The 26,672-nt window shown below is 35.3% G+C and overlaps 1 protein-coding gene across 1 annotated transcript in view; it reads left to right on the forward strand.

Annotated features, from left to right (window-relative positions):
* LOC101733293 (titin) overlaps positions 1–26,672 on the forward strand; it is a 135,477-nt gene that overhangs the window by 16,257 nt on the left and 92,548 nt on the right. Inside the window, exons 23-33 of the mRNA XM_031901901.1 lie at positions 162–419; positions 597–854; positions 2,148–2,399; positions 2,724–2,978; positions 3,721–3,969; positions 4,290–4,547; positions 4,924–5,181; positions 5,784–6,041; positions 6,967–7,224; positions 7,417–7,674; positions 25,921–26,172. Coding sequence (XP_031757761.1) covers positions 162–419; positions 597–854; positions 2,148–2,399; positions 2,724–2,978; positions 3,721–3,969; positions 4,290–4,547; positions 4,924–5,181; positions 5,784–6,041; positions 6,967–7,224; positions 7,417–7,674; positions 25,921–26,172 — 2,814 coding nt within the window. The remainder of the gene's footprint in view (positions 1–161; positions 420–596; positions 855–2,147; positions 2,400–2,723; positions 2,979–3,720; positions 3,970–4,289; positions 4,548–4,923; positions 5,182–5,783; positions 6,042–6,966; positions 7,225–7,416; positions 7,675–25,920; positions 26,173–26,672) is intronic.

The raw sequence follows: 26,672 nt of genomic DNA on the forward strand, positions 1-26,672 counted from the left end.
TAGGCATATGCTCATGTTTCAAAGAAAGAGTTAAAATATGTATGTTACTTTCCCCCAATATCTGTAATATAATGTTAAAGTACACACACCCAGGAGCTTTCTTATCCTTCATATTTTTCTTTTCATTATTTCCTAACATAATCCACTGATTTTTGTTTTAGTACCCAGAGCAGTGATGAACCTGACCATGTACAATGTCACAACTAACTCTGTATCTCTGAGCTGGGAAACACCAGAGGGAAATACAAGTTCTTTTCTGATCCAAATTCTTGGAAATGTAAACCTTAGCAAAAATGTGGCTTCCAGTTTTACTACTATTTATGGCTTGACACCAGGAAATTTTTACACCTTCATTGTTAGTGCACTCGTTGGAGAAAGTAATGTGAGAGGAGAGAGTGCAAATACAACAACCTACACAAGTGAGTATACCCAGGAATGATATCAAAATCATTGAAGCTGCTTCTTTCGTACCTATCAGTTGTCTGGCTCTGAGGCCAGGGTCAGATTGCTCTGCTTATCTTACAATAAATGTGTAGTAATAGTGATAAAACATTTGTAAAAAAAAAAACAAAGAAAACCTTTGTGATCTGTTTCAGAACCTGGAGAAGTCCAGAACCTTACCACATACAAAATCAGTACCACTTCTGTATCCTTGAGCTGGCAGCCGCCAGAAGGAAATTGCTGGTATTATTTGATCCAGATCCTGGAAAATTCAACTTTCAGCAGAACGATTACCTTAAATGGTACAACAATTGATGGCTTGACACCTGGAAATTATTACACATTCATTGTAACTGCTTTTGCTGGAGATATTGGCATACATGGAGAAAGTGCAAACACATCTACCTACACAAGTGAGTAGCACCAAAAAGCAAAGTAACATAGGCAAAAATTGATGTTTTAAAGAAAGTGTTAAAATATGTTGCTTACTTCCACTAAATATCTGTAATCTAATCTTAAAGGAAAACTATACCCCCAAACAATGTAGGTATAAAAGTATAGGTATAAAAATATATTGCATAAACAAGCTTATATGTAAAACCCTGCTTTATCTAAATAAACCATTTTTAGAAAAATATACTTTTTTAGTAGTATGTGCTATTGGGTAGTCCTAAATAGAAAATTACCATTTTAAAAATTAAGGGCCGCCTCTTGGATCATAGGATTCACAGTGCACACAAACAAGCCAAGGCACACATAAATGCTAGGCCCTATCAGCCAATTATTGGACAGAGTTCTGCCTTTTACTCCCAATAGAATTACAGTTAGAGCTGCATTACTTCCTGTCAGGTGATCCCTATGGGAGCACACAGCCCATCACTAAATGATGGATCAAGGGAAAGGATGTAAAAGGGCAATATATACTGATATGTATATTCCAGTTTGGTAAGATTCTTTAGTAGATCAATTAACATAATATAAACTGTTAAACCAACAGATATATATCTGTTGGTTAAATATTTATTCTGGGGGGTATAGTTTTACTTTAAAGAACTCAAACCCAGGAGACTTGCTTAACCTTCATATATTCTTTTAAGTATTTCCTAACACAATTCACTGATTAATTTCATAACCTGGAGAAGTAATGAACCTGGCCACATACAATGTCACAACTAACTCTGTATCTCTGAGCTGGGAAATACCAGAAGGAAATACAAGCTCTTTTCTGATCCAAGTCCTTGGAAATTCAAACCTTAGTAAAAATGCGGCTTCCAATTTTACAACTATTGATGGTTTGATACCGGGAAATTATTACATCTTCATTGTAAGTGCACTCATTGGAGAAAGTAATGTGAGAGGAGAGAGTATAAATACAACAACCTACACAAGTGTGTATACCCAGGAATGATATCAAAATCGTTGAAGCTGCTTCTTTCGTACCTACAGTGGCTTGCAAAAGTATTCGGCCCCTTTGAACTTGTCCACATTTTGTCACATTACAGCCACAAACATGAATCAATTTTTTAAAAAAAAGCCCTTAGACTCCAACTAATGATAAAAAAAAGTTGTGCCGTAAAAAAAAATTGACATGCAGTGAAAAAATATTAAGAAATGCAACATGACAGAACTGTCAGTATGTATTCCTAAATGTGTACCAATACAAAGAATTGATAAAGCATTAAAAAGAACTTTGCAATTCATTTCAGAGCCTGGAGAGGTCCAGAACCTTACCACATACAGTATCACTACCACTTCTGTATCCCTAATCTGGCAACCACCTGAGGGCAATTACTTGACTTATCTGGTCCAGATCCTGGGAAATTCAACCTTTGGCAGAAATGTGACTTCAGAGTTTACTACAGTTGATGGCCTGATACCTGGAAATTGTTACATGTTCCAAGTTACTGTTCTTGTTGGTGATATAAAAGGAGAAAGTGCAAATAAGGCTATCTGTACAAGTAAGTGACAGTAGGCAGAAATTGTTACTATAGGTCCGATTGTTGATATTTCCTGTTTTTCTAAAAATAGTTTAGAAATTAAATTATTGTACAATTCCTAATAAGAATGAGAGCAGTATTGAAATAAAAAAAGTATTCTTACAAAAGCAGCAAGTGGTAAAAAAGTAATTGTAGGGCAACAGGATATTCATGAAGAGCTAGTAAAATATAGTTATATATTTATACATATTTCCATAGTTTATTTATGTTTATTCATATCGTTATAGAACATTTGGGATGTAGTTTGTATAAGCAAATATTGAATATATGATATTTTGTTTGTAGGGCCTGCTAGTGTGATCCTGAAAGATGTCTCTAAAGTAAGCAACAGCTCTATATATGTGAGCTGGCTTCTATCAGAAGGTAACAGGAGTGCCTACCTGGTTGAAGTGGTGGGAGATCCATCCCAGAGTTTTATTCTAATGTCAGAGTCTGTAATTATCACAAACCTAACCAGTAGGAATCAGTACACTGTGAAACTCACTGCCCTTGCTGGGGAGAACGACCTACGAGGAATTAGCACTGATATTTCAGTACTTTGTAAGTATAGGACAAGGAATAACGTATGCTATATTAACTCTGCTTGTTTTTGAACTACACTCAAACTTGTATCGTATCTACTGGTATCGCTGCCAACATGGCCCATTTTTATTAAACTGAGGCTATCATCCTTTCCCCACCACTTATTAATAATTTTTAAGCTATTTGGAGATATTCATATCCATTACTGGTATCATTACACTGTCCATAAATAATTAATGTTTCAGGTACCAGTGGACAAAAGAGGAAAGCAATCTTTTTTTCTATCTTGGGAAACAGGCAAAGCTGTAAAGGCTCTAGAGATCATGCTAAAAACAACAATAGTAGTATACGATTTAATACTTTTATTAAATCTTATAGTTCATTAATAGAAACATGGGGAGGCCTGTTTATCAAAATTTGTATCTGCATATTTTTTTATATTTTTTCTGCTTTGAATCACCTCAAAATTTAAAAAATGCAAACGTTACCTTCATTCATTAAAATTTCTGAATAAAAAAACACAAACATAAAAAAAATACAAAAAACTTGAATACCTTGAATTCATATGTTACTCATTGTTTTTATAGTTTTACAAGCTCAAAAAAATTTAAAACCTTAATTGACTAAATAGTTTACATTTTGCCTAGGACTAACCCACCAACTGTGTTTATTTGACTTAATTTTTTCCTTAACAATTAGGAGTCATTGAACATTTTACTGTACAATTTTATGAAGGTAAAAGTGTCATTTATTTTTCCAGTATTGCATAACATCAGTGCTACATACATTTCCAACACCTCAGTGCTATTATCATGGGAACCTATTATAGACTTGAACATTTCCTACAAAATATCTGTTTATGGATCCCCAACAAGTTATCTCACCCTGACAAATGCAACCTTATTTATTGATGACTTAACACCAGGAAATTTCTATACAATACAAATTTCGGCTTTTAAAGAAAACATGATTATTTATGGCTATGGCGGTGACATTTCACTCTATACAAGTAAGTAAATACATAATAAGTAATTATATATGAATTTCATTTTCTTTTGAAGTAAAAATGCTAATCTAATAAATATGATGGGGTTTCTTTGCCCTACCTTTTCACAGGTGCCATATTTTGCTAACCATCTGCTGTGCTATTTTGCAAAGGAAAGGCTATAATATTTAGCTTCAAAGCAACTGAAACTTAAAAATAAAGACTGGTGTGTGCTTATAGTAAACAACACTACTACTCCTACTACTATTTCCATTTTAGAACATTCAGGCAACAGCTATAGGAATTTGAAACAAATACATTCAAACTTCTAATTCTCCCTGCAGGACCAAATGCAGTCACTAATACGCAATATGGGAATGTATCTACTAACTCTGTGGAACTGAGATGGCTGCAGCCAGTAGGCAATTTCAGTTTCTATAGGATTGAGGTGACAGGAGATTCGAAATGGCAAAATCTGACAACAAACTCAGAGTCAGTGACAATTGATGGACTCAAACCTGGAAATCAATACACATTTAGAATTGTGCCAATTACTGGACCTGATGTGCAAGGTGATGCTTCTGAAATAACAGTATTTACAAGTGAGTATATGCAAATGTCTAAATGTCTACAAAATTAATTTCGGTTCTCTCTGTTTTATGCTTCATTAAACATCAACAAACGTTGTGAAAATGTTACTTCTATGTTAGAATATATAAAAAAGAGCTACATTTAACTATTTAATACTTTGAAGACACTTTGAATACATTCATCATATGTAAAATTCCATGCACACAACTACCCTTTAGGTGAATGTTATTTATGATTTAATGTATACTAAACATTTTTAACAAAGAAAGGAAAGCAAGAATGAGCTACTGTATTTGTATTGCGCTACAAGACAAACCTGTCAGTGTTTATTCATAAATGTGTAAGACATGATAAAACATTTGAGAAAACCTTTGCAATTCTTTTTAGAACCAGGAAACGTCCAGAACCTGATCACATACAGCACTGGTACCACTTCTGTATCCCTGAGCTGGCAGCCACCAGAGGGAAATTGGTGGTCTTATCTGATCCAAATCCTGGAAATTTCAAATTTTAGCAGAAACGTTGTCTTAAACTATGCAACAGTTGACGGGTTGACACCTGGAAATTATTACACATTGATTGTAACTGCTCTTGTTGGAGATAGGGGTATCAAGGGAGAAAGTGCAAACACATCTACCTACACAAGTGAGTATACTAAGGAATATTATCAAAATGACTTTAACACATTGCACAACATTAAACTGATGCTTTTAAAATAACCAACTACATGCTGTCTGTAATTATGGATTCTACCCATAGGATCCTACAACATGTAAATAAAATTATAAATATAATGCCCGAAATCCTTAACATTTTTATTGATGCAAGATTATAAAGAAAGCAAATTTAAAAAGATAAATATTCTTGCACATTTCCCAATACCAGTGATATTCTAGAAGGAGGAAACAATGCATCTGCATGCAATTCTAAAGAGATCACCACCACAAGTGGTAGAAACACCGTTCATATCTCAAGTTACAGTAAAAGATTAAATTGTTCGACGCAGGTGCTCAAGACCCCAACACTTTGCTGGATTCTGCATGGCCAAAGTACTAGGCAATAGATAATTTGAAAAGTTTGTCTCTTAAAATGATATTATTCATTCCTCCAATCAGCTGAAGAATGGGATGGGAATGTGGCTGTTCATTATATGTCCATTGCTTTACTTTGTTTGGAATGCATAACATTTTATACAGGTACAGGAGTAAATATTTGGTTACTCTAACCAAATTTTTCTTTAAATTCAGAACCTGAAAGTGTACAGAACCTGGCCACGTACAACATCAGTACCACTTCTGTATCTCTGAGCTGGCAGCCACCAGAGGGAAATCACTCATTTTATCTGATCCACATCTTGGAAAATTCAACTTTTAACAGAACGGTTACCTTAAACGCCACAACAATTGATGGGCTGACACCTGGAAATTATTACACATTCATTATTACTGTTTTTCTTAAAGATAGTGGCATAAATGGAGAAAGTGCAAACACATCTACCTACACAAGTGAGTAACCCCACAAAGAATATAAGCATGAGAAACATAGGCATATGTTTATTTTTTAAAGAAAATATTAAAATATGTTGGTAGAAATGTCAGGACACTAACATTGCTCATTGGCCATCAAAACTCTTGCTGAATAGTACTGCTTTGTGTATAAATTGAAAGAAATTATTGCTATATGTTTGTTAAAAATAAATAAATAAATAAAATAAGTTTAGTTTATGTGCTGCTGTAACTCCAAACTTTGCCGTCAATACTGTTGCTGACAAAATAATGTTTATTGCATTGATGCTTTTTCCAAGTACCACAGCACCACTTAATCCTAGAATCACTTTTGATTGGTAAATTATATCTGATATTATAACTGTTATACAGTATTGATAAAAATAACTGGGTACATGCTATCCAAAATTGTTCAGGGGTGTCAAACTCAATCACATAATGGGGCCGAAATCTAAAACACAGGCTAAGTCGCCAGCCAATTTTTTTATTAAGATACTGTACAGTCAGGCACAGTCACAGTGCAGTCAGGCGATTGGTGCTGCACAGTCAGGCACAGTCCCCAGGGGCCACATAAAACAACCAGAAGGGCCGTATTCGGCCTATGGGCCTTGTGTTTGAAACGTGTTTTATGCAAAAGGTTCTTCACTTTTAAACACAAAAAAATAATGAAATATAAATTGGAGGATTATTATTTACTTATTTAATGTATGTATTAAACTTGTCCATGCTTATTGTATGAACAGGCAACAAATATCTATCTATATATCTATACATATTTTTAATGAAAACAAAGCAATTTCTAAGAATGAGTTCAAAATACTAATTACCCTACATGACAAAGATGTCAGTATCTATTAATAGATGTGTAGTAATATAAATAAGTGATAGAACATTTGATAAAAAAAAATGTTGTGATCCATTTCAGAACCTGGAGAGGTCCAGAACCTGACCACATGCAACATCAGTACCACTTCTGTATCCCTGAGCTGGCAGCCGCCAGAGGGAAATTGCTGGTATTATCTGATCCAGATCCTGGAGAATTCAACTTTCAGCAAAATGGTTACCTTAACTGACACAACAATTGATGGGCTGACGCCTGGAAATTATTACACATTCATTGTAGTTGCTTTTGTTGGAGATAGTGGCATGAATGGAGAAAGTGCAAACACATCTACCTACACAAGTGAGTAGCCCCAGAATGAAAGGCAAAGCAACATAGGCATACGTTCATGTTTCCAAGAAAGTGTTGAAATATGTTGGTTACTTTCCCCAAATATCTGTACTCTAATCGTAAAGTACTCAAAGCCAGGAGACTTGCTTATCCTTCATAATTTTTTAAAATCTTTGTCTAACACAATCCACTGAATGTTTTCAGAACCTGGAGAAGTGATGAATCTGACCACATACAATGTCACAATTAACTCTGTATCTCTGAGATGGGAAACACCAAAGGGAAATACAAGCTCTTTTCTGATCCAAGTCCTTGGAAATTCAAACTTTAGCAAAAATGTGGGTTCCAATTTTACTACTATTGATGGTTTGATACCGGGAAATTACTACATCTTCATTGTAAGTGCTGCTGTTGGAGAAAGTAATGTGAAAGGAGAGAGTGCAAATACATTTACCTACACAAGTGAGTATACTAGAGAATAATATCCAAATACTTATACCAAATAATACTGCTATGGGTATTTATATATATATAATAATGATAATAATAATAATAATAATACAAAACAATAATATAATGCACTATGAATCCAACAACAGTGTTTGTTAATGCAAAAAACTTATTACTTGCTTATTCAAAACAAATATATTTTCTTGCACATTTCCATCACAAGTGAAACCCTAAAAAAATCAAATTTTTCTTGTTTATTCTGAATCTAATGTTGCATTAATAAAGCTATTTTATTAATAGCATATTATTATTAGGTATAGTATGTTATATCTGGATGGAAGAAGCTTCAAATTGATTTAAATAAAACACTGGGGCACTAAGGGGCAGATTTATCTAAGGTTATATTTTTCTGCAGTTCCTATTTTTTTGCACTAAAAATCTGATATTATGATCTTACATTTTATCATTTCAAAATCTTGAATTTTTGCTATTTATTATATGTCAAAGCCGCATCAAACCCCAGTGTAAGAATACACCAACTAAAAACTTGTGAGGTTAAGTAGAAGTCAATCGTAGAAGTTAATGAAAGCTGTCCTAGGCATTTTTTCTGGCCCTTTCACTTGGAGGTATTCAAGTTTTTGGGGGAAGCAATTTGTGCTATTAAAGTTCACAATTTGAGTTATTTGTATCTTTATGCATTTTGGCACCTGTGTTTCAGATGGACTATGCATGATTCATTAGATGCAAGTCATCTGTAGGTGCAAAACTTAGAAAGACCCCCAGAATTAACACCTCTTCAATGCAGATCATGCTTGAAACACAAGAAATGTTCCTTGTGTTTCAAGTATGATCTGCATTGAAGAGGTGTTAATTCTGGGGGTCTTTCTAAGAGAGAAGATTGACATCAGTACCTTTATAAAAAAGTATTTTTTTGCATTTATTTTTCACTCTACACTGTGTGACTATAAATAAGCCCTTATGAGATGACTAGATACCATGGATATATGTAGTAAATACTTTTCCTTCGACAACATCTTTTAGATACTTTTACTTCAACTTGAAACACAAGCTTAAAACTGGATTTGTATTTCTTTGTGCTGGAATAATAATAATTCTTCTTTGAACACTAGGCTTGATTTATTAAGGCTACCAAGCAGTAACTATTCAGCCTTTCATATTTAACAATATATTTCCCTTGATATGGATTTCAAAATGCTTTTATTAGAAAGTCAAAGAATTGAGATATCTTGCAGTAACATGGTGAAACATGGAAATTCACCGCAAATCCATGCCTGCCGAATTTTTTCGACCATCATTAGTTATCCCCTCTGTGATACAAATACACTCTTTAAATACTGGATATTGAAAATAATTTTAAATAGCAATTTAAAGTAAGTTACAGTGCCTGGCATCACTGGTTTATTTTTTCGAATGGATATCTTCTTGGGCATGTTGCTTTAATACTCTGTAAATTTGGCCAACATATTGTTTACTACTTTCCATTTTACATAATCATTACACTGTATCTTTTGAAAAGTCCATCCTTGGGTGTATATATAGTTCTCCTAAAGGTTCTACTTTGAATGCCTGCAATTGGTGTTATCAGAACAAAGTTTAGCATGGTTTGGCAAAAAGTGACAATTACATATGGCCGTGGCCAAATGCAGTAAATTAATTGTATCTGAGAATCATAAATCAAGTTCAAATTCACATTATAACAATTTAAAAGAGAATATATCTCTTCAAATTGTTGTTGTAAGTGGTTACAAATCAATAAAGCTTCATCAGTGTGGGGTTTTCAAAATTAATGTTACACATGTGGTCTCCCCAACCCACTTGAAGGTTTGCACAAAAAAGAGCATATTTTGCACTTATAGCCGTGCCACATATTTGTAAATGAAAGGCTTTCTCAAAATGAAAACCTGCTATAAGTTTATTCTCCCTCAATTACTATTTGAACACTATATTAACTATAGCACCAAGAATGTCATTTATTTGATATAATGTAAAAAATACAACAAACAATATCTGGCCCAGACTTCCAGAATGTTAAAGGAATGTATCTGAGCACATTAATTAAATATTTGTTTGAAAAAAAAAATCCAGTGTGGACATACATTTTCTGACATGTTTGAATGACAATTTAAAATTATTTTCCAAATCTGAAATTGAAAGGGGATTTGAACTGAAGATGAGGTCATATTTTCAATTTACTGTGTAAAAAAAAGAAGTGAAGGGTAGTATTAATTATGCAGTGTCCAAAGTGCAATTTGGGTTAAAGTATTTAGAGTAGTCCCCTTATACAGTATTTATACACCACTGGTAGTAGCAGTTAGTGATGGAAACTATATGGACAATATGTGAATGGTGGATCACGGGAATCTTCTACTTTGTGTGTCATTCAGGAGTGATAGGGGATACAAGGGGTAAATAAGTCCTGTACTTTCTGCTGTAGAAAGACTTTAAGAAAAAAAAGTCTCAGATTGCAACATGAATACAGGTACAAGTGCTCTTTTTATAAACCCTAAAAGACACAAGAATTTTAATACTGGCATCTGTATACAAGGTAAAATAGCCTTCATGAGTTCTTATGTCTTTTTTTTTAACTAGTTCATTATACCATATTTACCATACTTTAACGGAGCTGTATTTTATGGAAATTGTCTTTCATGCCCATTTTCAAATAACCAACAATACAATGTATAAGTAAAATGTTTATACAAAGTATGCTCTCACCTATGTGTGTAAAGGTGCTTAAAGGGATAATGTCATGATTTTATGGTATAAATTTTATTTTGAAATTACACTGTTTAAATAGCAAATAATCAATGCTACCATTTAAAATTTGATTCTTGAACCAACAAATGAATTTTTTTAGTTGTAATATTGGTGTGTAGGCAGCCATCTCAGTGCATTGTGCCTGAGTCTGAGCTTTCAGAAAGAGCCACAAGAGCTACACATTAGAACTGCTTTCAGGTAACATATTGTTTCTCCTACTCTAATGTAACTGGAGGAGTCCCAAGCCAGACCTGGATTTCTTACTATTGAGTGCTATTCTGATATCTACCGGGAGCTGCTATCTTGCTACCTTCCCATTGTTCTGCTGATTGGCTGCTGTTAGGGTGGTGACATCACTCCAACTTGCAGCACAGCAGTAAATTGTGACTGTAGTTTATCAGAACACAGGTCACATGGCTGGGAAATTAAGAATATGGCTAGCCCCATGTGAAATTTCAAATATAAAAAAAAACTGTTTTTTAAAAATGGATTTCAGTACAGGATTCTGCTGGAGAAGCTAAATTAACTGATGTGTTTTTGGAAAAAACATGTTGTGCCATGACAGTATTCCTTTAAACACACAAACAGAAAATGAGTAAAGGTAATAAACAAAATAAATAAGCTGATAATGGTGATAAATTATAAGTTTGTATTTATATAATGTAAAATTGCATTTTGTGTTAACAGTATATCTAGTATAAATAACTCTAAAGCAACTGGACTTGATCAGTTCAAGCTTCTTCAGTTCAACTGACTGCTATGGGAAGTCCTCAGCATATGTACTCTTCCACTAATCCAATCACAATGGCACTTTGTAACTCTTCAGAAAGGTGACATCTGAAACTCACAGAGGTGTGAATGCTGTGAAGTTACTTTGAAAGGATTACCAAAGTATCATGCAACTCATTGAAAAAGGTTTTACATGTTAGAGTTGCATAAATGGATGTGTGAAGAGTTCTGAAACTGCTGGGGTAAAGATGTTAGAACAGCATTGTATGTAGCAGACAGATGGTGTTGAAGGCCCCCGCCTCTGTTTGGGGATGGTTTCTCCACTATAACATGAATAGCCTCTTTTACACCTCTTTCAAACCAGTGGCCTTCTTTGTCCAAAATTTGGATGTTGCTATTTTCAAAGGAGTGTCCCTAGTCTATTAGGTGTAGAAATACAGCAGAGTCCTAGCCTGTAGAGTTTGCCCTCCTATGTTGAGCCATTCGCTTGGAGAGCAGTTGCTTTGTCTCCCCAGTGTAAAGGTCTGTGCACTCTTTGCTACACTGGACTGTGTATACAACATTGCTTTGTTTTTCCTTTCGTGTTAGATCCTTTGGGTATAGAAGTTTTTGTCTCAGTGTGTTGCTAGGTCTGAAAAACACAGGGATGTGGTGTTTGTTGAAAATTCTCCTGAGTTTCTCCGACACTCCTGCTACATATGGGATGACTATATTGCACCTACTCTGTGTCTCAGAACAGTTATTCCTTTTGGTGTTCCTGTTGGGCTTAGTTGCAGTTTTTTTGACAAAGGCTCAGTCTGAGTAGCCACAAGCTGTCAGTGCTCCTCTGAGATGTTTGTGTTCCTTTTCCTTGGACTCTGTATCGGTTGTCACACTTTCCGCCTTGTGGTGTAGAGTTCTAATGATACCCAGTTTGTGTTCCAGCGGATGGTGGGAATCAAACAATAGATATTGATCCGTATCTGTTTTCAAGTTACCCCCCCTCTTGGATGGATATCAAACAGTCCAAAAAAGCAAGTTTGTTCTCATGGACATCCTCCCTTGTGAACTTGACGTTATTGTCCACTGAGTTAATTTGTTCTGATTTTAACCCAAGTGTTATCTACATTCCTGAACCAGTGACTTGGTGTAGTTCCATTGAATGTAAGTAGGGACTTCCTTTCCACTCCATTAACAAGTTTGCTACAATGGGAGAAACTGGTGAACCCATTGCACAGCCATGCTTTTCACCTTGAATCTTGGTGACAAACTCTTTGACATTTTGGATAATGATCATTGAAGACGTTTCATTACTCATCCGAGCAGCTTCTTCAGTTCAACTGACTGGTATTGGAAGTCCTCAGCATATGTACTCTTCCACTAATCCAATCTCTTCAGAAAGGCGACATCTGAAACTCACAGAGGTGTGAATGCTGTGGAGTTACTTTGAAAGGATTACCAAAGTATCATGCAACTCATCGAAACAGGTGTTACATGTTAGGGTTGCATGAATGGATGTGTGAAGAGTTAGTGAAGATTTATTTATACCAGATATACCATGACCTGGATGAATGAAAATCTTCATAGTCATTTTGTTAACAGTAGTAATTTATCATTTGGTTTAATTTTCCATCTAATTCATGCCTGTTCTTAACATTGTATTTTTCATTTTTTTCTTTTTGCATGGTTTCTTGGCATGGCTCATTCTCCAGTGAGAGGTATTTAACATTGGTTTGTTTTGACTATTCTTTTTGTTTTTGTGGAAATGCAATAGTGTTGTTTTCATCACTAGTGTGGGACTGGTAATTATTTGTAGGGAAAATGGTTGGAATAAAATTCAACTGATAAATTGGACCCATTGTCTTTAACTAATAGCACAATATTATAATAATCCAAAGATGATTTTTTATATGTTTCTTTTAGCAAAAATCCCTGTACTTTCCACTAACTGTAGGGACAGTTGATCAGCTTGATTCACTGAATCTGTAGAAAACTGAAACAATAACAGTCTAATAAATAATGATGTAATTTCAGTATATAAAATCCAAAGAAAAGTGCGTTTCCACATGTCAACAAGAATAATATTTTTTGTCAGATCTACCAAACTGTTTCTTTAACTTGACCTAAATTAAATTATATGCAATGCTTATTTCTTACTAATACATCTTTTTGAAATAGTCATCATACTCTGTAATCACTTTTAAATACATAATGGGGCAGATTTACTAACAAATGAAATGCGAAATCTAGAGAAACTTTTAAATCATAAACCTTCAGTAGTATAAAAATGCCAAGGGTTAATTTACCCTTCATCTCCTTTTGCGTCTTTCAATGTACCTGCTGCCTATCCCTTTATTTTTTCATTTACAATAATAAAAGAGCATGAGGAGAGTACCTATGCCAGATACAAAAGGATGCTGCTTGCTCTGCAATTCCCCATCTGATACAGTCATTCTTTTAATGCCAAAATCATTTAAATACAAGATGCAGAGCCCTCAGTTGAAAGTACACTGAGCAAACTATTAGCTTGGGTGGGCCCTAGCTGCATTGAATTGTAAATCAAACTAAATTGTTTTTATTTACATTTCATTTCATACTGTTACAAGATTTGAATGAAATTTCCATTGTCTGTTTTAATCTATTAAAGAGGAAAATTTATCAAATTGTGAAATTAGAGTTTACCACAGTAAAATTCCACCACTGTCTATTAATATTTATTGGGTTTTTAAAGGCATATTTATCAAATGGTGAACTCTAATTTTCACCCTTAAATAAATATGCCTCTAAAAATCCCATAGAGATGAATAGAGATCAGTGGAAAACTTTCCGTTAATGTTACTAATTTTGGCATGAAATAGCACAACAGCTGAATTCCCCCATCTGTAAGTCACATCCTCTGCATATTAGAAGTTACAGGTGAAGTGAAGTTGAAAAACATACAAAAAGCCTTCTATATTTAAAGGAGAAGGAAAGGTAAAAACTAAGTAAGCTTTATCAGAAAGGTTTATGTAAATACAGCTATAAGCACTCACAGTCCTGTATCAAAAGAAACACAGGGTTTTTTGTCTCCTTTTTTGTAAACATGTTGTTCGGGTGTCTGATTCCCGTGGCCAGAGTCTGCACAGTTCTCTCCTCTCTCCCCTCCCTTGCTTCCCCCTCCCATAAGAATGCTAAGAACTCCCGCCCTTAGTAATGTATGAAATGAGAAATAACGGCTAGAGCTGCAGCAGGAAGCTACTTAAAATGGCAGTTGCTGTCTCAAGCAAATGGAGAAAGCTTCTAGGGTATTCAGGTATGGCAATGCTTTCTGTAGAATAAATATATTGTTCTAGATGGCACTAATGTGGCATATCTATTGGCAGTAAAATGCCAAAATGACTTTCCTTCTCCTTTAAATAACCAGTAACATAAAAAAATTAAAGTGTTTTAAAGTAATTGAAATATAATGTACTGTTGCCCTGCACTGGTAAAACTGGTGTGTTTGCTTCAGGAACGCTGCTATAGTTTATATAAATAAGCTCCTGTCTAACTATGGGGGCAGCCATTCAAGCTGGAAAAAAAGAGAAAAGGCACAGGTTATATAACAGATAACAGGTAAGACACCATTGTATTCTACAGGGTTTATCTGTTAGCTGCTAAATAACCTGTATCTTTTCTCATTTTGAATGGCTACCCCATGGCTGCACACCAGGGTTTTTATATAAACTCAGTGCAAGGCAGCAGTACATTATAGTTTGATTTCTGTAATATATTTTCATTTTATTGGTGTTACTGTACCTTTAACATTGAAGCTTTCTGTTAAAGATTTAAGACAATGCTTATGTGTTGACATTATCCAGTTAGTAACATTATCTTTAATAGTAATAATAATGAAACAAAAATATGAACCTTCTAGTTTTATTTAATTTAATGTGAAGAAATAAAAAAAGGGAAAAAATATATATTTTTACCAATAACTTGGATTATTATTTATTATGAAAATATGCTTTTAAATTCAACAACTTAATAAATGACCCTGATCACAAGAAATGAAAGAGAAGGTTCATATGGAAAAAATCCTCATAATTTTATTGTGAGGAACATTGGGTGCATTATATCTATGAAATAATATACATTCTCTGTCTTTGCAGTGGTTCGAAACTAAGACAATCAGCTACTGTTTTATTTAAGAGACGCAGTGAGTACAAAATCAGTCAATCAATACAATGAAAGCAACAAAATGGACTGCTCTGGAAGATTACAAACACACACACAAATATATATATATGTATATTTTTTTGAAAAAGATGCGGCACACGGATTATTTGCAAAAAGTGTATATTAAAAAAATAGAATCACATATGCGAAGTTTCAGGCAAAGCACATGCCCTTTATCAAGCCAGTAAAAATGCGATCCATCTGGTGAATTGTATTTAAAGGGATACACAGGAAGTGACATCATTCAAAAAACATTACCATAGAAACTGTCCTTATATCATGAAGGGCAAGTGATTTCAATTTATTAATCCACCACACCTCCCTTTGCTTCAACCTAAGCTCTCTGTCACCACCCCTTTTGAAAGGAGGTATGGACTTCAATACCATGAACCTAAGCTGCTCAGATGTATGGCCCCCCTTCTCACAAAAATGCTTAGAAACTGGTAATGTAGTATTGCCTAAATTAATAGTTGACCAATGTTGTGAGATACGTGATTTCACCATCTGTGTGGTCTCACCTACATAGATGAGGCCACACAGACAGGTCAACACATAAACCACATATTTCATTACGCAAGTAAAATGTCCCCATAATTGCACCTTCTGTCCCGTATGTGGATGTGTAAAGTCATGATGGTTGATTCACTAAAGGTTGATAAGTGTTATCGCATGCTTTTTTGTGTTAAAATTGACGCAAAAAAACCTGTGCGATTTGCTAAAGTATTATCGCATGCGTTAAGTCGCATATCGCGTGCGTTAAATAGCGAGCAACCTGATGCATTAATTTTTACGCATTGCGTTAATTAGCGAATAGAAATAGTATTAACGCATGATTCACAAATACATATGAAGCATTAAATGCGCTAAATATCGCGTTAGTCTATGCGAAAATTAACACCTACTTGGGGCAGGCGGTAATTATAGAAAAGTACAGTTCATGAGCTTTTGGCAACACAATATGGACTTTGCAGTGTGATTTATTCAAGTATGTGTTGGCCCTAGAGTGATGCAGCCGCCAGTTTGCAGGGAAATGGTCCTTTTCAGAACAGTAGTTTTCCAAAAGTAATGGTGTGTATGGCTAATATAGCGCGTGTTGCATCAAATACCGCATGAAAATAGTCTTCGCGACTTAAATAACGCAAACAGCATTGCGTCTAAATTAATGCAAGTATCCTTTTAGTGAATCATGTGTTAAGTCGCAAAAAATAAGACGCAATAAAATTTTTAATGCATGCTATAAATAGCGCTCGTTTTAACGCACTTTAGTGAATCAACCCCATTGCCTTTTAAAACATATGGGCATTGTGTGCAGTTTAAACATGGATACATACCCTTAGGGGCTGATTTACTAACCCACGAATCCGACCCGAATTGGAAAAGTTCCGACTTGAAAACGAATATTTTGCGACTTTTTCGTATGTTTTGCGATTTTTTCGGATTCTGTACGAATTTTTCGGATCCAATACGATTTTTGCGTAAAAACGCGAGTTTTTCGTATCCATTACGAAAGTTGCGTAAAAAGTTGCGCATTTTGCGTAGCGTTAAAACTTACGCGAAAAGTTGCGCATTTTTCGTAGCGTTAAAACTTACGCGAAAAGTTGCGCATTTTTCGTAGCGTTAAAACTTAACGCTACGAAAAATGCGCAACTTTTCGCGTAAGTTTTAACGCTACGCAAAATGCGCAACTTTTTACGCAACTTTCGTAATGGATAGGAAAACTCGCGTTTTTACGCAAAAATCGTATTGGATCCGAAAAATTCGTAAAACATACGAAAAAATCGCAAAGTACCGATCATTACGAAAAAAACGCAATCGGACTCCATTCGACCCGTTCGTGGGTAAGTAAATCAGCCCCCATGTCTTAGCACCTAAAAATGTATGACCTTGTTTATTTTTAGTTTTGAGAACAGTAGAGGTGACCAAAGTACCAAGAGTTCTACCCCTCCGATATGAAATCAAAGGGGGTGCCTCAAATTCTTGTACAGATGGATATGCCCTTTTAAGGATATACCAGTGTTTATGTAATATTTGGGCTATGGGTTCACTATGATCAGAATATTGTGTAACAAAAGGTATCCGCCCACCTCCCTGTCTCCTCCTCCTAGACAAGTGATGTACTCTAAACTGTTCTTTACTGATCACCTTCTCGGGATATCCCCTATCTTGAAATTTTTGACACATCTTATCTTCCTGTATCTCTCTCTCCTGTGTTACACTTACCAACCTCTTGACCCTAGAAAATTGACTTACAGGGATTGAATGCGGTGGATGTTGGCTTTTAAAATGTAGAATTTGATTTTGATCCGTTGGTTAGTGAATAAAGAAGTACAAAAATGAGCTTCAACATTTCTATAAATCTGTACATCTAAAAAGTAAATTTGTTGGAGATCATGAGTAAGTGATAAAATAATTGAAGCATGTATACAATTCAGTCTAATGTGGAACCGATTCAGGGAGTCACTGTCACCCCGCCATAGTACAAAGACATCATCGATGTATCTCCACCAAGCCAAACAATGTTCAGTGAAGTCCACATCTTGTGGCTCTATTGAAATTATGGACACATCCTATTATGTGGAGGAAATTGAAAATCAGCTTGCTGACCAGGAAGTGTATAAACCATTATTAGGAGATCCTATTTTAGGGATTATGCGTAAAATTAAATGCTTGTTTGATAAGATGTATAATGATGGTATTATCAGAGAGAAACTATGTGAATTCTTGAAGGTTAAAAATCCGAGAACACCGATGTTGTATACTTTACCTAAAGTGCACAAGGATCCAATTCGTCCGCTTGGACGCCCCATAGTATCAGGGATAGATTCAGTATTCTGCCCCTTAGCTATTATGTTGGACAAGGTGTTGAGTCCTTTGATACAAATGGTACCTTAATACATAAAAGATACTGAACATTTTTTACAACGATTGCGTTCCTTGGATGGTGTGGGAGAGGGGAATGTGATCCTGGCGACACTAGATGCGGTCAGTCTTTACACCTCAATCCCGCACCAAGATGGAATCCAAGCATGTGAGTGGATACTTAGGAAACAGGCACATTACTCTGATGAGCAAATTTCCTTTTTTGTCCAAGTTTTGGAGATTATATTGAGATGTAACTATTTCACTTTTAAGGATCAATTTTACCTTCAGCTACATGGAACCGCGATGGGATCTAACGTCGCTCCGTCATATGCCAATGCCTTCATGGCTAGGTTGGAAGATCAGTACATATATCGCGATGTGGACTTCACTGAACATTGTTTGGCTTGGTGGAGATACATCGATGATGTCTTTGTACTATGGCGGGTTGAAGTTAAAGGAACAGTAACACCAAAAAATGAAAGCGTATAAAAGTAACTAAAATATAATGTGCTGCTGCCCTGCACTGGTAAAAGTTTTGTGTTTACTTCAGAAAGTCTACTATAATTTATATAAATAAGCTGCTATGTAGCCATGGAGGCAGCCATTCAAAGGAGAATAGGCACAGGCACATAGCAGATAACAGATAAAACACTATTGTATTCTACAGAACTTATCTGTTATCTGCTATGTAACCTGTGCCTTTTCTCCTTTTTTCCTGCTTGAATGGCTGCCCCCGTGGCTACACAGCAGCTTATTATATAAATTACAGTAGTGTTACTGTAGCAAACACACCAGTTTTACCAGTGCAGGGCAACAGTGCATTATATTTTTATTACTTTAAAGCTCTTTTATTTTTTGGTGTTACTGTTCCTTTAACTCCCTGAAGCAGTTCCACAGTAGACTGAATGGTATACATCCTTCTACTACTTTGTCGCTTACTCATGATCTCCAACAAATTTACTTTTTAGATGTACAGATTTATAGATATGTTGAAGGTCATTTTTGTACTTCTTTATTCACTAAACCAACAGATCAAAATCAAATTCTACATTTTAAAGGCTAACATCCACCGCATACAAAAAATTCAATCCCTGTAAGTCAATTTTCTAGGGTCAAGAGGTTGGTAAGTGAAACACAGTAGAGAGAGATACAGGAAGATAGGATGTGTCAAAAATTTAGAGATTGGGGATATTCCGAGAAGGTGATCAGTAAAGCACAGTTTAGAGTACATCACTCGTCTAGGTGGAGGAGACAGGGAGGTGGGCGGATACCTTTTGTTACACAATATTCTGATCATAGTGAATCGATAGCCCAAATATTACGTAAACACTGGTATATCCTTAAAAGGGCATATCCATCTGTACAAGAATTTGTGGCACCCCCTTTGATTTAATATTGGAGGGGTAGAACTATTGGTACTTTGGTCACCTCTACTGTTCTCAAAACTAAAAATAAACAAGGTCATACATTTTTAGGTGCTAAGACTAAGGGTATGTATCCATGTTTGAATTGTACACAATGCCCATATGTTTTAAAAGTCAATGACTTTACACATCCACATAAAGGACAGAAGGCGCAATTACGAGGACATTTTACTTGTGTAACGAAATATGTGGTTTATGTGTTGACCTGTCTGTGTGGCCTCATCTATGTAGGTGAGACCACACAGGTGGTGAAATCACGTATCTCACAACATCAGTCAGCTATTAATTTAGGCAATACTACATTACCGGTTTCTAAGCATTTTTGTGAGAAGGGCCACACATTCGAGCAGCTTAGGTTCATGGTATTGGAGTCCATACCTCCTTTCAAAAAGGGTGGTGACAGAGAGCTTAGGTTGAAGCAAAGGGAGGTGTGGTGGATTAATAAATTGAAATCACTTGCCCCCATAGGGTTAAATACGGATTGTGACCTGTTTCTCTTTTTGTAATTTGTATATATTGTGCTTCTATATTTTGACAGTCCCTTATGTTAGTAATGTATTATTCATGATATAAGGATGGTTTCTATGGTAATGTCTTTTGAATGATGTCACTTCCTGTGTATCACTTTAAATACAATTCACCAGATGGATCACATTATTACTGGCTTGATAAAGGGAATGTGCTTTGCACGAAATGTCACAAATGTGATGTGATTCTATTTTTTTTAATATACACTTTTTGCAAATAATCCATGTGCCGCATCTTTTTCAAAAATATACATTGTGGAGGGATGTGATGGCGTCCTGTAGTTGTTGAGCACCGGAATTTACACTATGAAGCAGTGCGGTGACGTTGCTTTCTAAGGTATATCTATATATATATATTTGAGGTTTACTTTAGTTGTTACTAATTATGTTAATTATTCAGTTCAATCCAATATTCACGATTACTAAATTTCTATTGCCTCTGAAGTTGTTAAGTAGTTTTCATTAAATGTTAACAGTCTACTGGAATGAGGTTGCAGTTTGATTTTGTCAGAAAATAACATCCTAATTGTTTTCCATTAAATGACCAGATTGCTCAGCAGAAATCTTTCCAACTTCAGTTTCAATGTCTGAAGGGAACGACTGCAGAGTAATGATGAGGGAAATTTTTTGGCAGGCACGGATTCCCTGCAAAATTCTGCATTTCGCCATTGACAAACTTTTTCGTGAAACTGCCACAAAAATTTGCTGACTAAGGGAAAAGCCGTGGTCACGTAAAAAAAAATACAGTCGCTGCAAAAAAAGTCGCAGTTGCGTCAAAAAAGTAGCAGCAGTGGTAAAAAGTTGCCATTGCATCAAATTAATCGTGCGCGCCACAAAAGTCAAGCGGTAGTCGCATTTTGCTGGGAATTGCTTTTAAAAGTGTAGTTTGAGATCCCACAGTTATATCTTTGTCTGTGTTCTATAAGGTTCAACATTCATTTGGCATTTTTAAAAACCTTATTTTACTCTTAGAATGTATGTTTTGATTTGCATCTTCACATTTGTTTTTCTTTATTTCTTCACACAAAATTTACCACCATATAAAATTTTACATCTTTCTGTGGTATGTCTTATTCTATTGATGGATTTTTTTTTACAAAATACAGACTATCCAAAATCCATATTTTTTCTCATGATTGCTGCCTCCCCAGAAGGAGTTTTCAAACTCTTTTTAAAGTGATCTTGAGAATGCAAGAATCTGTACTGTTAGGTCAATTTAGAATCTAGGTCAGATAATTTAAAGGCATGCTTTGTCAAAGGCAAACAAATTACCCTTTCCAGTATAACAAGTGAGTAACCTTTATTGTGTGTTTGGGAGAATGAAACATTCCATTGACAATATTTTTTTTGTATTTTTACACACTGTTATTGCACTCAGTTTTTTATTTGTGCCCTCACTTATTTTTTTCTGTATTTCTTCATACAAAGTTTAATATCACATAGAATGGATATATTCCTGTGCTTTGAACAATGATGTCAGTCAGGGCCGCGGGTGCCATGAGGCAAGTTGAGAAACTCACCTCAAGCAGCACCCTCAAAGTTACCAGGGGAACCTGGTAATTTTAAGACCCAATTTTTCAGGTTTTAAAAAGGAAATTCGGCTCTGCTAGCGCAGAGAGTGCTATTGCTCTCTTTGGTAGCCATACGCCCCCTCCCCGGACCACCTCCGCCACTGGCGGGGGGGGGGGGGGGGCTGCAGCATCACAGAGCTCTAGGGCCAAAAATACCCCTGATGTCAGTGGTAACTAAACTAAAACCATTATCTAACTAACTAAAACCATTATCTGTAAGTATGGATAAGCATATTTTTCACCTGATATAGATTTACTGGAAAATTAAAGTTTTCTGAGTCTGCGCTATAATTTTTCCATGTGTTTTGTTTTGGCGAAAAAAATTGGAGTTTTTTTCACACAGGGAAAATGCAAGAGAACCGCCTGTTGACTCCAATGCATTTCCTGCAAGGAGAAAGTTGGAGGAAAAAACACCCATTGACTAAAAACTTGGAAGAGAAAACCATTCATTGACTCTAGTGATGAGGAAATTTTTTCGCCAGGCATGGATTCGCAGCGGATTTCCTCATTTCGCCATTGACAAATTGTTTTGAGAAACTCCAACATAAATTTTCCATGGAAAAATTTGTTGCATTGCTAATTTGTTGCATCAAAATAGGCATGGTCACCTAAAAATGGGCATGCTTGTGTCAAAAATAGGCACCATAATGTTAAAATAGGCGCGCAAGACAAAAAAAAAGACCCACGTGACCACAAAGTTGCGCGGCAACTGCGTTACGTGGATTTTCCGCCTTTTTGCAAATTTACCTGTCGTTTCACAAATTTTTCGGCAAAACAGGACAGATTCGCTCATCACTAATTGACTAATGCAACATTTTGCGAATGTTTCTGCAGCTTTGTGAATTTTATGATGAAGTAACACAGGCCACTAACTATGAGTTAGTACAATATTATGTTCCAAACACACTTGAGCAAATGATATAATAAAGAATGGTAAGTTTTAGGTTGGTTAGTACTCATCACAAGTATTTCACCAGTTGTCAAATATATCTACCACCAGAGAAAGAAAACTCGTAATTCTCTAAAAAAAAAAACTTGAACAAAAATAGGATTTATCTTACCAGCTGGAGCAAATTACTATATACTGTTTGATGCAGGATAATGATGAGCAAAATCTTTCTCCAGGCATAGATTTGCATAAGAGGGCTCTGCCTAAGGCATATAAACAATTTATATACAAGATTATTACAAAAAATTAATTACTTTTTATGATATGCTGATAAAAAAAGACAATGCTCATGATTCAATGTTAATTATTTCTATGTGTGTTTTACCAAAGGCAATTTCCAGTATTGTCTATGGCAGGGTATTTTCTGGCATTCAGTAACCATGGCAAGCAGCTGCTACTAAGTAGCTCCATGTGTCTTCACCCTAATTGGTTATGGTAGACAGGTAGATCCTCTGGAGAAGTCTGACATTTGGGAAGGGGGTGATGTGTGGAAAAGAAAGGGAAAAGTCAGATTAGAGGAGGTTAAGGAGTATAGGGAAGTGTATTTTGACATCAGAGTTAAGATGTATGAACCAGTATTATTGTTTAGAGTGGGTTGTCAAACTCAATCACATAAGGGGGCCAAAATCAAAAACACAGGCTAAGTCGCAAGCTAAATTTTTTAAAATGAAAATTAAGATACTAAGTGCGAATTTCGGACATTTAAAAGTATGGTAAAAAAAAATTTCGTGTTAAATCTGATAATTTCTGATGTGTGTTAAAAGAGCAAAAATTTCGCATCATGGTCGTATGAAAATATTGTGGTACGAGCTGAAATTTTCGTATCTGAACGATCGTAAACGGCGTGAAAAACTTTCTGTGCATGTTTTTGGAAGCCTTCCATAGGATTCAATGGCACTCTGCAGCTCCAACCTGGCAAAAAGAAAGTCAAGGTCACGAAACTTTCGCACTCGTTGTGACAAATACGATTTTGTCACACAAATTGTCACAAAGTACGAAAAAAGTAGCGGAAATTAACAAAAAAAAATCACGGAAAATACGCACAGTTCTAAAACGTAGAAAAAATACAAATTTTTAGCATTCGGACTCAATTGTACATTAATTAATAGGCCCCTTGATAATGCTGGATGGACAGACACACTCACCAAGGGCCACATAAAACAGCCAGACAGATCGGATTTGGCCCACGGGCCTTGTGTTTGACATATGTGATTTAGAGCCTTTAATGTAAGTTTGTTTAATTGTTATAATCTAATTTGAGAGGATGTAAGGAACAAGTAATAAGCTGCAGTAGTAGTATAGGCAGAAAATAATAATAATAATAATTCGTAGCTGGAGTGTAGAAGGGAAATTTGATTAAAAATTACTCCTAGGCAGTGATCCAGTTTGTTTTAATGGAATTTGATCGTAATAGCTGTAGTTGAACTGTTCTCTAGTATGTTGTTATTTAGTAGATTATTTATCTGAATTAACAAATTAGAAAGGAGGTAAAGAAGGTAGAGAGATCATAAAGAGAAAATAATTTTACATTAATGAATAATACAAATATTTTAATTGCTATATGTGTGGAAGAAATAGAGAATAACTTAGATAATAATATTTGGATTATTTAAATAAGATAAGGTTTGTTACTAGGGATGTAGCGAACTTCACCAAAAATGTTCGCGAACCCGTTTGCGGACTTTCGCCAAAACTCACGAATATTCGCGAACTTTGCGAACCCCATAGACTTCAATGGGAAGGCGAACTTTAAAACCTAGAAAAGCCATTTCTGGCCAGAAAACTGATTTTAAAGTTGTTTAAAGGGTGCCACGACCTGGACAGTGGCATGCAGGAGGGGGATCAAGGGCAAAAATTTCTCTGAAAAATACTTTGTAAAAAAAACGAAAAAAAAAAAAACGCCAAAAAATAACACCAAAAAAAAAACGCAAGCTATTCCTATATATATACGCAAAGGCGAAAAACCGAAGCGAAAAAACGCGGCGGAAAAAACCGAGGCAAAAAAACGCGGCGCAAAAAAAACCGCGGCAAACCCAAAATGGCGAACATCGCCAAAAGTTTGCGAATTTGCGGACTTGCGAAAACCCGATGTTCGCGCGAATTAGTTCGCCGGCGAACAGTTCACTACATCTCTATTTGTTACATCATGCTTGACAAAATGTGTTTTCTTCTCAGTATTATTGATCATATTCATACTGTCTGTTACCATTACTTGCAAAAGGGAATCATTTCTTTTGATAGTATACCCCAGGCTACTGAAGAAAAAAAAATATGTTTGAGCTGTTGACTGATAAAACATACAGTATTTTATGATAACTATGTTTATGCACACATTGCACCAACAAAGCACACACAACAAAGCAAACACAATTTTTTCCATATACTCAACATTTTCCTCTAATACTTTTTATCACAAATTTGATTCTGCTGTTGGCAAATGTATAGATAGATTTACTATATATTGATAATAAACTGCATGTAATAAATGATGTAAACTATATGTTTCACAGATCTATGATATTTGAAAATGTATTTGCTTTAAATGCATTTGATTCATGTAATGATTCAGTAGTTAAATAAATAAATGTTCTGATTTAGATAATAAAGTTGAGACTAAAAGTTACCTCAAAAATGGGTTAAACGAGTAAAATACATCACTATTAAAGTTTAATTTCATGTATAAATGTGTACACAGAAAAGGAAATATAGATATAATACATATACAAAGCTGAATAAATAGTACTTTCATTGTATTTATATATGGCTGAATGAGTTGCAGAAATGTAATGTAACAAAATAGTAAAAAATATTTTTTTTAAATTTTACATTAAAAGACAAAAAAAAAAAATAATGGGTATGGGGCACTAATTTTTCATGCATCCTTCATGATCAAAATCCATTTTTTCTAGGCCACTGTACTGGCTTCTGCGCTACCCATCCAGTATCTCAGCTGGATACGTTTAAGGAAGTGGTGTAACAGCCAGTGTTAAATATTTTACCAATTTTGCTTTCTGGAGGGGTGTCTAACAAATTTTTACTTCCAGCCGTTTTAAATTTCCTTGCTTTTTATTAAATAATTGGATACAAAACCAGCTATAAACTTAACAATGCTTCAGGTTAAAGTAATGTACTAATGCATAATAATGCCTTCATGGCTTTTTAAAACCTTCCAGTTACTTTGTGTAGGACAGAGCAGACAAAATGCTCAGTATATTCTAAAATGCATGTTTTTTTTCTTCCAGTCCCTTCTGCAATTGATATCTTGATCATAGAAAATGTTACCACCAACTCAGTGTCTCTAAGCTGGGCTATTCCGTTAGGAAATATCAGTTCCTATATAATTCAAGTCTTAGGGACTCCATCAAAGGAGCTGATAGTGGATACTAATTCTTACATTGTGGATCAGTTGGTACCTGGAAACTATTATACATTTGCAGTCTTCGCCACAGCTGGGAATATGAATGGCTCGAAGGCAGAGCATTCTACATTCACAGGTAAGTTTATTAACAAGTCCTAGCGACTATACCAACTAGCGACTATACCAAACTACAAGGTTAGTCCTTCAGTTTCCTTTGTTGTTTTTAGAGTATTGTAATTTCTACCACTAATGCCATTAGTTTGACATCAGTGGTAGGAAAGCTTTTGGAGTGGTACTGTGGGCTAAAGTACTAGATTGCATTTTAAATCACACTCCTATGAGTTTGTGCCAGCATGGTTTTACATATAATAGATCTTGCCAGACATATTTCATTGCCTTTGATGAGCATTTAGGAGCAATGGGGGTGCAACACTTCGTTAAAGGGACAGCGCCCTTACCTTTACTCAATAGGCCAACTCCGGATAGGAAGGAAACAGCCAGACTTGTCCTCATGCAAAATTACTTTAATTACAGCCAATGATCACTGATACTATCATGCAGGCAGGCACTGGAGCATTTCAAAATGATACATACAATTCTTCTCTGTTCCACAACTACCAGTCCAGTTATTCAGTT

Source organism: Xenopus tropicalis, chromosome 5 (assembly GCF_000004195.4).
Source record: "Xenopus tropicalis strain Nigerian chromosome 5, UCB_Xtro_10.0, whole genome shotgun sequence".
NCBI classification, from domain to species: domain Eukaryota; kingdom Metazoa; phylum Chordata; class Amphibia; order Anura; family Pipidae; genus Xenopus; species Xenopus tropicalis.